This window comes from Echeneis naucrates, chromosome 18 (genome assembly GCF_900963305.1).
Source record: "Echeneis naucrates chromosome 18, fEcheNa1.1, whole genome shotgun sequence".
Taxonomy (NCBI): Eukaryota; Metazoa; Chordata; class Actinopteri; order Carangiformes; family Echeneidae; genus Echeneis; species Echeneis naucrates.
Window position 1 is genome coordinate 13,865,140 of NC_042528.1, and position 14,370 is coordinate 13,879,509.

A 14,370-nucleotide genomic window follows, 5' to 3' on the forward strand; every position below is an offset into this window, starting at 1 on the left:
TGTTTTATGTTTTCATTCAGCTCAGATGAACTGTTACAACAGACCTTGTGGAAGCAGAGTCTGACAAAGAAAGTGAATGCTCTAAGTAATAACGGGTTCAACGGGAGCGAGCATGGTAGGCCTAAGCTCCACGTGTATATGGAACAGGTGATGTCACATGACGTAAACCTTAAGATAACTGAACTCTGCGTGCCAGTTTGTCTCTTGTCTAGAACTAAAAACAAACTGAATCATATGCACAATCTGTGCGTGTGTACTATGTCTTTGTATTTATAATTTATCTTACGTTATAATTCAGTCCACCATAGAGTACACTGTTAAATGTATTTTTTATTGCTACTCACTCTTGGTCGTGTGTGTGTGTTCGTACTTGACATCAAATGTTGTCAAACCTATGCCAGCGAAAAAGTTAATTGTGAAATGTCGGAGATTGTCGACAGTGTCCGAAGATGACGATTGCACACGAACGAAGGGGACCAGTGAGTGTGTGTTTTCTATGTGCGAGTGTGTGTGTTGAACTGAGCGGAGGTGAAGAAGAGGAGGATGAAGCTGGGAGCGGAGGATGGGAGGAAGAGTGGAGTAAGAGACAGGCTAGCTGTGTATGAATGTGTGAGTGAGTGAGGAAGAGGAGAGGAAGGTCGTTTGCGGGACCGAAAACAAAGACGTCTATTTTTGGGGGATAACCTCCGGAAAATTACTAACGGAAACTTTCAACTTTTTACCCGCCACATCTTGGCTTGTTGTGCCCGGAGCCGGCTTTGTTTCGCGGCGGGGGTGTCTACGATAAATGAAGGAATAAAATAGATCACCGTCGACCTTTTTCTACCCAAGCGGGGAATACCCTGGGACTGTTTTTGATAAAGGTTACGAGAGAATGGCGGCTAACATGTACCGAGTGGGAGGTAAGGAATGTTTTAGATTTTTAAGACACCCCTCTCAACGTGATTGTTCGTTTCGACACAAGGTGGCTAGCTAACCACTAGCTGTCTGTTCAGTTAGCCGCTAACTAATGCTAACTCTTTCCTGGTGTCCAAGCGTGCGTCCACTCTTGTACGGAAAAGCATCAAATATACTAAATCATTTAACAATGTAATGTGGCTTTAACAAATGTCTGAATGTAAACGGTTCTTACATTATTGATGGGGCTCTGATAAGTTAAAAATCGCTGAAACAGACCCTGCATGCAAAATGGATAGAACACACTAAACAGTGTTTCTTCTTAGAAAAGATTAACTTTTGAAACCAATTGGTGTTAAATCCAGTCAAGTTTCATCCTGCAAAATATCCCACGGAGTCCCGGCTGGCGAACAGTGAACACCTCCTCTGAAAGTTGTCAATTAATTTCGAATACATTCTGCTCGATGGACAACATAGTTTAGCAAGTAGTATTTGTTGTTGCAACTCAGTGACTCAACTTTACATTGACACAATTTCTGACGGAGTCTGCACATATTGCAACGTCCTAAAGTGAACAGAATACGACGTAACATTAGCAGCTAACTGTGGGGAGGTCAACGTCTAACTGTTACGACGTTTGTGGTAGCTAGCTTCGTCAGCTGGGTGGGTTAATTTCATTATCGCCTCCGCCATATCACTTCATATGCAATTTATAGCCTTAGCCGTGGTAGCTAACTTTGATTGCTAAGTTTTGCTAGCTTAGCCCTTAGTGTTACATGTAGTCATACGACTGATTCTACATCAACGGTAGTTAAGTGTTTAATTTACTACGAATATGCACCCAGTTGGGTATCGTGTGTTATCAAATACTAGAACATACCGGCGAGTAAAACGCTTAAGCCAGCCTTAATTGCTTTAAAATCTTCGCTAGCTAACACTAACTTGCTACCAGGATCGCAGGATCAGTGAGACTTCTAATTTTTTTTCTTTTACCGCTACTTTACCGCCGGATGGAGACTGTGGTTCTACAGCAAAACGGAACACAATAAATCCTGCTCGCATCACTTGGTAATGTTACATTATTTGTATGGTATAATAGAATACACTCGTGTCGACACCCGGTTTCTAAATACCACTGTCGGCGTAGACAGAAAGCAAACGCCGGTAGAGACTGCTAGCTGCCAGCAGCTAAATCGCCTCCACCATATCCTCGTAGTATAGTACGATACGATCTACGATAACAAGTGGACTTTTTAGAGGCTGATGTCGATCTGGTACTTCGCTTGTTTAGTGTGCGACAAGTGTGTATTGTGCATCATTAACAGTGCGAGGACTTTGTGTACTTTTTGTCAGTCTGTTTGTGGCGGCAGACGAGGCTGAATTGACGGTGAGACTGTGTGACAGGCTTATCGCTGTGTAAGGTCACAGAGGAATCTGTAGGCTATTAAGGTCATACCAATGGAACACTAGTCTAAGTCTGTTGCGTGAGTGTATTTTCAGACAGTTGAATTTCGGGACATTGATATAATGGGAAAGTTTGTTAAAAGGTGGCATTACACGTCTATTTCTTTAACTGAACGTTATGTCTCGTTTTGTGCACAGGTTAATGTGTTGCTTTTAATCGGGAGCTTTAGACCTAAGGCACACCGATTTTTACAGTACACTGTGGAAAATATTTTTTATGGGGCTTTTAAGAAGTGTATTGCCTGTGCTATTAGTGGCTATGAGCCCTCAGTCACCTTTTATGACGCGTTAATGTATTTATGTATTTTTTTTATTTAGTTGCTCTGCATGTCTGCATCTATATTCCGCCGAGTGTTTCTTCTAAAGTGACTTCATCCAGTCAGTTTGTGTTTTGCAGCCTCAGCACGAAATGGGATAGTGAACTTCGCCATCTTGTTGCTTGATTGTTTTCTGTTGTTTATTTTTATTTTTTAATTTATAGATATTTAACCATATAAGTAGAAGAGAACACATAAACGAAATGAAATGGAATAAAATTAATCAGTCTTCATCCCTGTTAGTTAAAATGCAAATTTTTGCCAATATACAAGTTGTCCATAGGTAACAATACAATTCTATATGTGTTGATAACTAAGTTTGATAGTAATTGAACTGATGCGGAATCAAAAATATTTTCTTAGATTTAAATAGAGCACATTTTTCAGAGATGCTGCTCTAAAACTCTTTGAAAAAAGATCACAAGTCAGCAATGTCGGGCAATTTAAATCTAAATCTCACCAACTGGCACATTTCACGAGAGTTGGTAATGTTTAGTAATCTCCGTTTTGTTGAGTTGCGATGTTTCCTGGAAGTAAGAATGAACTAAATTTAATTTGTATGATGCAGAGTAATATGCTTGATTATGTTCAGGCAACATTGCACTTTATTTATGCATCTGTCCAATTATGGTGATGTCTGTTATTTATCTGTTTTAATGTTTTCTTTTGCATTCTCATCAATGTCAGGATTTTCACTTTGAGTCTTTTATTAAGGTTTTTAAATTCTGTTTTTGTGTGGAGCCAGTGGCAATGAAATTTCGTTCCACTTTGTACCTGTCTGGTATATATTGGGAATGTCAATAAAAAAAATCTTGACCCTTGAACATAACATTACATTAACTTGAACATTACATTGATGGAGCTGAGAACCAAAGGTATTGTCTATGTAATTTGACATTGAAATCTGTTTGCCAAAGTACTTAGTTGTCCCTTAAAATAACATATCATTAAGAACAATAAAAGTGAGCAAATACAGATATTCCTGCCGAGAGGAATCCATTGTTCTACCTTATGTACAGACAAAAGCCGTTCAGGGGTTCAGGTTATATGGAGGTTGTGTAGAGGTTCTGTGCCTCAGAATTGCAGTTTTTGGTCACTCATTGTGTGCAGTGGAATTTCTACAACAGGAATATTGAGTGATGTGGCAAAGAAAAGGTTACTGTGTAATGTTAATTCTAGCCCATGTAATATTGCAGTTAGCAACAAGCATATGACTACGTAATGACTTCCACATTGCTTTAAGTAGCCCACACAGTAAGGTTATGTTAATTGTGTTATGGAGAAACAATAAAGACATGCATGTGGCAATATAGACTTTACAGTAATAGTCAGCATTAATCTGTCTCAATTAGTTAATATTTGTGGAGGAAGTGTCCATGGATTTTGCATTCAATAAGAATTTCTTTGTTTTGCGTGGCTGATGCAGGCAGTTCTGTATGAGTGCATGCCCATATTACCAGTCCTCCAGAAGCACAGAGTGTTCAGGCTGCGTGTAAGATCATTATCTTCCCTAGAGATTAGTCAAAGGGCTTCCTCCTCTTCATTCACCCTCCAGCACCCAGAACACTGCGCCACACCAGCCGCATATGTCCACAACAAATGGCTCACAGCTCATCTACACACTTTCTCTTTTTAGACCATTTTTTTCCCCACCCGCTGACACAAACATGCACACATCAACATTAAATCGTCTGAGTCTCTTCTCAAAGCTGGTATGGTCATACACAGAAGATTTGAGGAGTTACTCTGAAATATGTGATTTGTTTCTGAAGAGTGACACCTCATAAGTTCAGTGGGTCATCACATGTCAAATCCACATAGTCCTCCTGACTATCTTGGAATTGCATAAATAGTGTTATGGACCCACAACTGCTCTGCAATTCTTTTGCAAAATTAACAGGTATAGGTGGGTTGTTCAAGCACAGATAAATGTGAGACTCTTGATTCAGTAATTGTTTTTAAGACAGGACAGTTGATAGACTTGTTTACAGAGTTTAACCATTATAAGAGACTACAGCGAAGGCTAAGAAAAACTGGCCTGTTCAGTCATGCATTTCATTTACATCAATGTTGACGTAAAGATAGTCTTTTTAGTATAGTGGTGAGAATGCCTTTTGTTAGGCGGGAGACCAGGGATCAATTCCCTGATGAGGAACCCTAGCCACAAGGCACCCACTTGTGGTAGTTGTATACTGGTCCCAAGCCTGGATAAATGGGAGGGTTGTGTCAGAAAAGGCATGTGGCCTAAAAACAAACCAAATCAGTTATACAAGTTGCAGGAGGCTGACTTGCTGTGGTGACCCCAAATACGGGGAAAAAATTGATTGAAGGTAAAGCTGATAGGTACCAGGATCTATTGCAGTCAAGTGACCGGGGTGTGAATGAAAAAACACCTGAACCTGTGAAAACTATGTTTAATGCTTTACTAAATGTATTAAAACTTGTACAAAATGTTCAAGGTACCAAGTGCATGGTGCAGAAGTTGTACATGAGCAATATGCACTCAAGACATACATTTGAAATCATATGAATATGAATCATTTCTCGTTGATTTTCTCAACTGGTCTCAGTGCAAGTTCCCCAGTATCAGATTTTGATATTTACAACTGGTCCAAGAAGAAGACCTCTCCCTCCCTCCTCCATCACTACATCTTCAGTCACTGTTGGTGCTTTAGCGTGTGTTATGTAATATGCTGTGTGAGGTTGTGTTCAATGTGAATGAGGAGGCAGTAATTCTCTGGTCAGACTCTCCGTCAGTGTGTTAAATAGAGCAAGAAATCCTCTCCTCCTCTGTTTCTACTTGTGACGATACATTAGAAACCACCTCATATCTTCCTGAGGCTCTGCTCCTGCTTGTCAGAGGACCAGATGGTCCTTAATGTGAAACCACACGTCTGAAAAACTGCATTAGAGGCTACAAGGATGCACAGAGACTGGCAGCGGGATAATAAATGATCAGTGTCAGGGAGGTTTGATCAAAATCTGATTGACTGTTGGCTGACTGATGACTCTAACCTTATCTGAATCCATATTCACTGTTTTTACATATGACTAACCAGTCTTACCAACAACTGCTTTAATTGCTGACTAAACCCCTGCAGGTTAGTCAGCAATAAAGCAGCAAAAAGATTAACACGTCAAAATAAACTAAACCATGTGTCTGAAGTTTTTTTTTGGTCATTTTAAAAGGACTTTGTGTACTCTATTATGATGTAGACACCCCCTAGTTGTCACTCCATGATTGGGAGGAAAGGTTAAAGCAACCTGGAGGGTGAACTACAGAGAATGAAAGTGTTACTTGCTGTCTTTACCAGCAGCTCTTGTTCAGTTTCATTGTGTATCTCATTGCTGAAATGCAACCATTCCTCACTTGTAGCATTTACCGCTGCCGATCTTCTGCAGTAGTAGACAATCTGCTTCCTGTTTAGGTTTTCACTCAGCTCAGTTTAGGGGAATCATCATACATCAAATCAAATTAATTTGTATAGCGCAAAATCAGTTACATCAAGCCATTTTACATATAGAGCAGGTCTAGCTCAAACTCTTTATGGAGTTGTTAAAGAGACCCAAGTCATTCGTTCGAAGAGCAAGCATACATGAACAATCTTAAACATATATATGTTTTCATGTGTGTTTGTGTGGATGGTTTCTGGTACACATCCTCTGGTAACAGTCTCTTGGACAGGGATCCAATGCTACTGTGGAAGTAGCATGCAATTCAGCCAAATATCAGCACATTTTAATTTGCGGTTGTGCTCTGGTGATGGTTCAACCTTTTACCTTGCTTACCTACACGCTGGAGACTTGCATTATTATAACACTACATTAAACCAGGGCTTGAATTTCACTGCAGGATTATGAGAACAGTGCAAATTTTTTTGCATCAGGCAAATCGTGTACCAATAGAGCCAGTCTTTCCTGCAGGGAGTTACTGCAATGTTATCCTGTAATCAGTGTTAATGCCAGAGCGACTGGCTGGAGCACTGTGTAGGTCCAGACCGTCTTTTGTAAAGCACTATCTAGTTAACCATGCTAACTATACAGAAGGCAGCGGAAGAGCAGGCCTTCCCTTTCCATTCACTTCACTGTGGAACTGTCTTCTGTTGAACATTAGACAGGGTTGTTCAGTGGAGTTGTTTTAAAGCTTAACTAAGGGTGCACCTGTCAACACAGTACACAACAGTCTGTTGTGTACTGTGTTGTTGTTCTTTGTTTTTATCTGTTTTAATTCTTCTGTCTATCTGCCCTGTTTTACTCTGATTTGTAAAGCACTATATAAATAAAGTTATTATTAAATGTTAAAATGGGCCTTTTGGCTAAAAATGCGTGATACTGATAGCCCTCTGCATCACGACAAAAAAATTATACTAGTCAGCCCATCTATAATGTTGAAAGACAATGTCCATTTAATAATATTACGGTCATGTGTGACTGATAATTGTTAATTTATCTCTTAAAAGTCCCAGATTGCAGATGAGAAAAATCATCCTGCAATTTTTTGCACTAATTGATTAGTTAACTTGCCTCCTGTGGTTCTGTTAAGAATGTTACATCTTGAAATGGAAATTAAAATTTTTGTGTTTTTCATCTTAATAAAAAAATTCTTTATGCCTTTTAATATTTTGTCATTTTTCACATAAAATGTCCTATGGAAGCATTATCCAGTGTACTGGAGACCGTGCATCTAGACAAGGATTCCACATATGAAAGGGTTTAATCCAATGGTAGCTTGTCTATGATATACTGGAAGGAGAAAGAAACAGAGAGGATAGTTCGAACTTCTTCAATTACTGCAGATTGACAAAATGCAATCTGAGATAAGAATCAGATGATGTAAGACTCCGCCTCCAAAATATTAATTCCTGCCCCCATTAAAGGCATATGAAGGAGGGAATTCCTCCTCAATTTGAAAAATGACTGACCACTGGCTGTGAATACAGGGCCATTAGTGCTGTGGCCTGATCACTGTGTTCAAGATTTCTGCTGGGTGGACATCATGGTGATGCTTCTTGTCCATGTAGCATGTCCTGATGGATATTCCATTGGGAGAAATGGTCACTTTCTACCATTGTTGTTCGAGAATACTGGGAAGTTTTGATGCAAAAGATGTGAGAGGCTCTCCAACAATATCACCAGGAGGGTCTGCTCAAGACCCTAACACTTGGAAAAGGGGGTGTCCAGCTGTTCAGCAAGCATCTGTGCATGCAGATGTCTTTCCAGGACAGTTATTGCATTAACTGGGAGTCCTAAATGATTGGGGGGGCACTACTACTAAGAACATTACATGATTGATGATCTAGCGTCACTACACGCAGAAAGCTCATGAAGCCCTATTCAGACACTGACAGGCTATGCCGACAACCGAGCAATCATCGATCTAAAGGATGATGGCTTTTTCTTAAAACGAAATAACTGCCAGTTAGAGTTGATCAAGAAAAGATCAGTGACCTTTGTGGGAAACTGAGCTGGAGATGAACGATTCCTCACAATTATCACCTGTTAGATTTGTACCCAAACACACACACACACACACACACGTATATATATATATATATATATATATATATATACAGCCTCTGTTATATAGACAAGATTCCAGTCAGAGCTGTGCGTTAACGTACATAGATTTCTGTCCATCAGGTTAAAGAAGTCTTTATAGTTCTGCCATTACACTCCGAATATGTAAAAGAGCTGAAGAGGTCTAGAATATGGATCTTAACAATGAATTGACTGCTGATTGATTGTGTAAGAATTGGTTTGATTAAATAAAATTGAACCGCCAGGTAATTAAATGTTCTGCACACCTAAAGTACGTGCACACAATGCACATGCTCACCTTAAACCACCGTGCCGCCCAGCAGCCTACATGTTTGCCTACATAAAATTTTGTAATCAGAAATACAGATTCTAAAGAAAATAGCTGCTTATCAATTCATTGTTAATTGGTCAATAAGATGAAACAAGTAATGATTACTGAAGTAATTGATCATTTGTATCTTTAGTCTAGAAGAGTAGGTGTGTCTTTCCAGAGGAGACCTGAACTATCAGAGGTTCAATCAGGCATACAGTCAGGTCTATTCAAAGAATATTTTAACATTATCATTTGTTTTAAGGTTTGATCATGGATTGTTTTCTGTTCCTTCCAGACTATGTGTACTTTGAGAACTCTTCCAGCAACCCTTACCTGATCCGAAGAATAGAAGAACTCAACAAGGTTGGTGGACATTTACTTGTTTAACAAACAACAGGTACCTTCTCACTTCACACTGTAACCATAAAATCTTGTGATTTCACATTTGTTATGTTAAAATATTTTTTTCCTTCTACAGTCGACCAATAAAGACAAAGTAATGGCGTTTTTTATAAAATCTTGAAAATGTATTAGAAAAAGTAAAAACTGAAAAGTGTTGCTGAGAGATGTGTACAAACATTTCCACATTGACTGGAGAGCACCTATGATAAACTCAGCTGACTGGACATGGTGTGGACAGACAAACACTTATCTATATCATGTCTCAGCGCTCACAAGTAGAGCTGAAAGTATGTAGAGGAAGCAGCTGCTGTGCTCAAAGATGGGATTGTGCAGAGGCTCATGGAAAATTCAAGGGATCAGTGGCCTGGGAACAACCACGTCTGAAACAACCAGGTCACTTTTACTAACTGAGACATCAGCATGAGAGGTCATGGTCATGACTCTTGATTCTGGAATCCTGTGTAGAGATGAAGAAGCTTCTAGAAGGCCAACCATCACTACAGCTCATCTAATGCTACCTTAATGGCAGAGTCAAGACAAAGCCTTTCCTCATTCACAGTCTGTGTAATGTGGCTGGTGGACTGAAATCAGATCTTCTGGACTGATGAAATCAGTCCCGTCACACTGACCCAAGCATTAAGATGCGAAACATTGGGCCTGAGATTGTACTGAAGGTTAACTTTCCAACAAGACAATGATCTTGAGGTGTGAGCAGAGACAAATTTTTTGCAGCTTACCCCATTTCACACACAAAAAAGACAGACATGGATCAGAGAAGGAGAACAACGAGTTAAATGAAAAAAATTACAATACAGGTTACAAAACATGCTAAATAGACGCCGTCACATGATAATCATGTGACTGAACCCATTGAAAACTCAATTAGAATCGCTACTAGCAGAGTTTAAAACCCTACTAGTGAAAGGAATAAAAGTTGAGGGCAAATGATTTGTTTGTTTGACAAATTATGTTTTCCTTGTTTCCTTCAGGAAAGTCCTCTCAGCTAAGACCTCAGTTACATGTCTAGATACTTCATCAGCATGGATCTGTGTTTCTCCTTTTTAATGAATTGGCAGAATAAGCAAAATGTCAAACTCCACTAGTGGAGTTGCTTTCTGATGTTTCTTAGAATGGAAGTTTAAAGCCGTTTCAATTGCTTTCAATTTTTAGTCCTAACCTCAAAAATGGGTCTGGTTAATAACTGTATACTTAAATTCCCACAGTCTTTTCTCATCACATGTTGAAAAACACAGATACAGTAACAACAGAACTAGTACAGCAGCCACTTATATAACAACAGCAGCATATGACACAGGCTTGTTTCCCAGTCATAGGATTAAGCTCATTTATGTAATACTCTTACATTGAAGGGGCTTTTGCTGAGCGCCAGGAAGACTGCTGTGTCCTTAGTGTCAATGGCTGCTCAACTCAATAAACAGATACGAAGAGAGAGATTTAGCTGCTTTTCAGTGCCTGGCAGGAATTTGGAGGCAACATGTCTACTATACCTTCTGTCTTCCATTGGCCAGAGTTGAGGTAAAGAAAATAGGAACCCTTTCCAGCTGTCCTTATGGCAGATGTTAAATGTGTCACATCAGCTTCAGGAGAAATGGGTTCCAGGAAAAGGAACAAGTTCAACAGTAGGAAGCGGGTGGACAACATGAATCTATAGATAAAATGAGTGTGTCACACAACTGAGGTCACTTGGAGACATCTACTACCTGAAGTGACTTTTCTGATAATTCTCTTTACACAAGCAGAAGAGAATGGACAGGCAGCAAGCTGCAGTTAGTCTAATTTTATACTTGTTATTTATTTGGGGTTTAACATAATACAAGTCCCCATTCAGTCTTGATATTCCTCTAATGCCATATCACCTCTGACTCCATGTCCATACTGGTAACAAAGTTTCTTTTTATTCAGAACCACATATACAAACCAAAAGCAGTGATAACAAGTGTTCTCACTGGTTTCATAGATGAGAACTAATACTAGTATAAAGCAATAAAAGTATCGCTTAAGGAAAATGTGCCAATGTGATGGTGATCTTGAGGATTTAATCAGGCTAACCAGGATAAACTGGCTTTTCGAAACCGATATGTTGTGCTTTTGGGGGTTTTTTTTCCCTTCAATCTGCTATGGTGATGTTTGATGACAATGGCTTCATGGTTAAAGTGACTTAAAATGATCACCAAAGGCTGGAACATGAAGCCAACAGTTCAGAGTTAGAATCTGGAGTCGACAAAATGGTGACATTGAAGCTGCTCACTTTGAGCTATGCTACCACTGAGGGGGAGACAGTTCAAGCTTTGCAGTGTGTAAATTCAGAACCTCAAAGTGTAAGAACGTCAGTAAAACATTTTCTTTTATTTATTATCGAACTTGCACATCACCAAGCAACTGAACAAAATGTGCAAACGCTAACTTTCTAGCTTGTGCATGAGATTATGTATTTAATGTTTGCAAGCTATTTCAAATGTTGTTGAGCTTTAGTGAATAAAATAAATTCAGATTTCGTCGCTGGGGATGTTCTGTTAGCCATGGGGATTATAAGTAGAGGAACATCAGCTGATCTATAGGTCTAATTTAGGTCTAGAAGTAACAGCTGTTGTAGCATGCACACAAGAGTTTTCACCTGGAAACTCTTGATCTTGGTGTAGATTACAAATTGAGAATTAGATAAATAACTGACATGAAACATTTTAGCTCAACATGGGGAAGTCATAATGACTATTGTAGCGCCATTGGTTGTAGTACAAGCAAAATTCTGTTTGGTCAGTGTTTCACTAATCACTCTAGGCAGGGCTAAACTTGTTACAAGGTCAATTTTAAGTTAAAGTTTGAAAAGTTGAAGTTTCACATCAACAGCAAGAAAAAAAAAACTTGTATGAGTTGGTAGATCCCCGATGCTCTATCCACACCTTTTCAGCTGTTAGATGAGAGTCAAAACTTGGCAGAGGAATGATGAAGTTCAACATTGTCCAAATGTAGCAAGGAAAAAAAAATATGCAACAAGTCAGATGCATCCAAATAAAAATACAGGACAAATTTGTGGTAGTAGTTCTTTTTTTGGAAAAGTCAAAAAAAGTCAGTGCCAATTTGACTATCAACTGTTCTATCTGTTGTGTTCATTCTCATTGTCATTAATCTTGTGTGACGAAGTATATCTAGCTACAGGCAAGTGGTCTTGTCAAACTACCTGTGACCTAGCTTCCATTTTGATCAATTATGTGTAAATAAAATTAATACAGTTTTTCCTTCCTCAGCATTAAGAGGTAGCAGTAACAATGACAGTATGTGTGACTATCAGTTAGCGATTACTTTTATTTTCCATGAACTAAGATTGCCACGTAAAAGAGAAAAGATAAGAATTTAATGTTTCCTCCATTTCCAGGAGTAAAAGTTGTTGAGCAATGAATAAGATAAGGCGAAATGTCTAGGCACAGTAGCTAATGTAAAGGAGAGACTTTGTCATCAATGTAGTAATGTAGAATTGCTTGCTAATCTGTCACTCAATCAGTGTGCAGGTTACGTCAGGTATGCCCTACTTTCAAGTAATGCTAACACTTTGATCACCATAGATACTTCCCATTTATTAAAGATGTTTTACAGATTGCATAAAATTTATGTTTGACGTGGTGCTTGTGCCTATTTCACAGCCACAGGGGGAAATTACCACTGGGTGGGTGTTCAATGTCTTCTTATGGTCTTATGGTATCTTCAAGAGGACACGTTAAGATGAATCTTTTACCCAGCTGACTCTTCTATTATGGGATAGGATCTGTAGATAAAAGGCTTTGTCCGCCTTTTCAATTAGATCCTCTTATGCTGTGTTAATATTTCATTTGTTCTACACAATGTCTTATTTTTAGGTGAATGTTTTCGTTTTTATTTAATGTATAAATAAATTCACCATTGTTTTCAGAAATGCATTGTTGCCTGCCATGTACAATGTCAGATAAAGGCTGAATGTAAAAAGCAAAAATAAATAAATACAACAATAAAAGTAAGTCAGTAAAAGGCCAATGATACCTGACTAGCGCCATCTTCATCAGTTACCTTTCTCTTCTTAGAGAAATATTTGAACAAGCTCATCTGAAAATGCAGTCAGCAGTTAATACATCATGGGGTGTAGATATTGTCTGAATGCTATCAATTAGTTTACCCAAGTTTACGTTACTAGTATGTTATGTAACGTTAGCTGGCCATCAATATTTTGCAAATGTCTATTTAACTTGTAAAATCTATGATGAGTTATCTGAAGCAAATAAGTTCACCTTTTCTTCAGTATTTTGCTGCCCTATTTTCCAGGACAACACTCCTCTGACTCCCTGACCTGACGTGATGTCTCGTTCAAGGCTGTGCTCTCACGAGTAATTTACGTTGTATTACCTCCAATAGTATCGCGTGCATCACCAGGCTCTACTGTGAAGGTGGAGAAATGAGGCTGTGATGTATTTGCGATAATTAAAGGAAATAAATGAAATTTGAAGGAGTGGTCGCTAGGATTTATTGAATGAATGTAGAGGAAACACTGGAGACAATAAACTCATTTGGAAAAAAATTATTGAACCAATTTTTAAATATAATGTTCATCAATGTTACTTTTCCTGAAAGAAACTACAAGAAGATAACACTTTTAAGAATGTATACATCAGTGTAGCTATGTTGGGCAGAAAACTCAAATCAGTATGAAACCTAATCACTGACCTTCCCTTGGTAGCTTTGCTGTACATCAAAGTAACCTTTGTTACCAGCTATCACTAACTTAAACCATTGCAGCACCACTTTGTTTTACTATTTGTTAAACCAGTGTTTGATTGTGATACTAACCTGAAGCCACTGATTCCCCTGTTACAGACAGCCAATGGAAATGTGGAGGCCAAGGTGGTGTGTTTGTTCAGGAGGCGAGACATCTCAGGCAACCTCAACACTTTGGCTGACAGCAATGCAAGTGAGTGGAAACCACAGAGCTCAAACTCCCTTTTTTCTGTGTGAGAACAGGTATGCTATGCCCCACTGCTTTCAATGAACCTGTTCCTCATTGTATTTCACGTAAAAGCCTCAAAACTGTTTTTCAGCTTTTCTGTTGTAAATTGCACTGAGGCCTGCTTCAGGGTTAATATAATACCATCACTTTTGTTTTAAAACTCAATGCTAAAAGCTAGTTTGTGTAAAGGGATAGCCCATGGGTAATTGTTCTTTCTACATAGGTTTGGTAGTCAACCAATGTACATTGAGAAAAAGCCTGTTTTCATAACTAATTGCTGATCAGACACATGGCAAATTTCAGACGGGACAAGGTGCAATTTATTGGCAGCAATGCGTGGGCTCCATCCATGAATCCACAATTCAAAAGACACAATTTAAAGTAACAAAAGAGTGACCGTCACATTTCCTGTCACTAACCAAAATAAATTAAGTGACCCAACTTAATTA

At 38.8% G+C, this 14,370-nt stretch overlaps 1 protein-coding gene across 2 annotated transcripts in view; it reads left to right on the forward strand.

Annotated features, from left to right (window-relative positions):
• Window positions 1-526: 526 nt before the first annotated feature.
• mta2 (metastasis associated 1 family, member 2) overlaps window positions 527-14,370 on the forward strand; it is a 29,543-nt gene continuing 15,699 nt past the window's right edge. For both annotated transcript variants that reach the window (XM_029526402.1, XM_029526401.1), the window contains exons 1-3: window positions 527-902; window positions 8,825-8,892; window positions 13,792-13,885. In XM_029526402.1, the coding sequence (XP_029382262.1) occupies window positions 875-902; window positions 8,825-8,892; window positions 13,792-13,885 (190 nt within the window). In that variant the 5' untranslated portion in view covers window positions 527-874. The remainder of the gene's footprint in view (window positions 903-8,824; window positions 8,893-13,791; window positions 13,886-14,370) is intronic.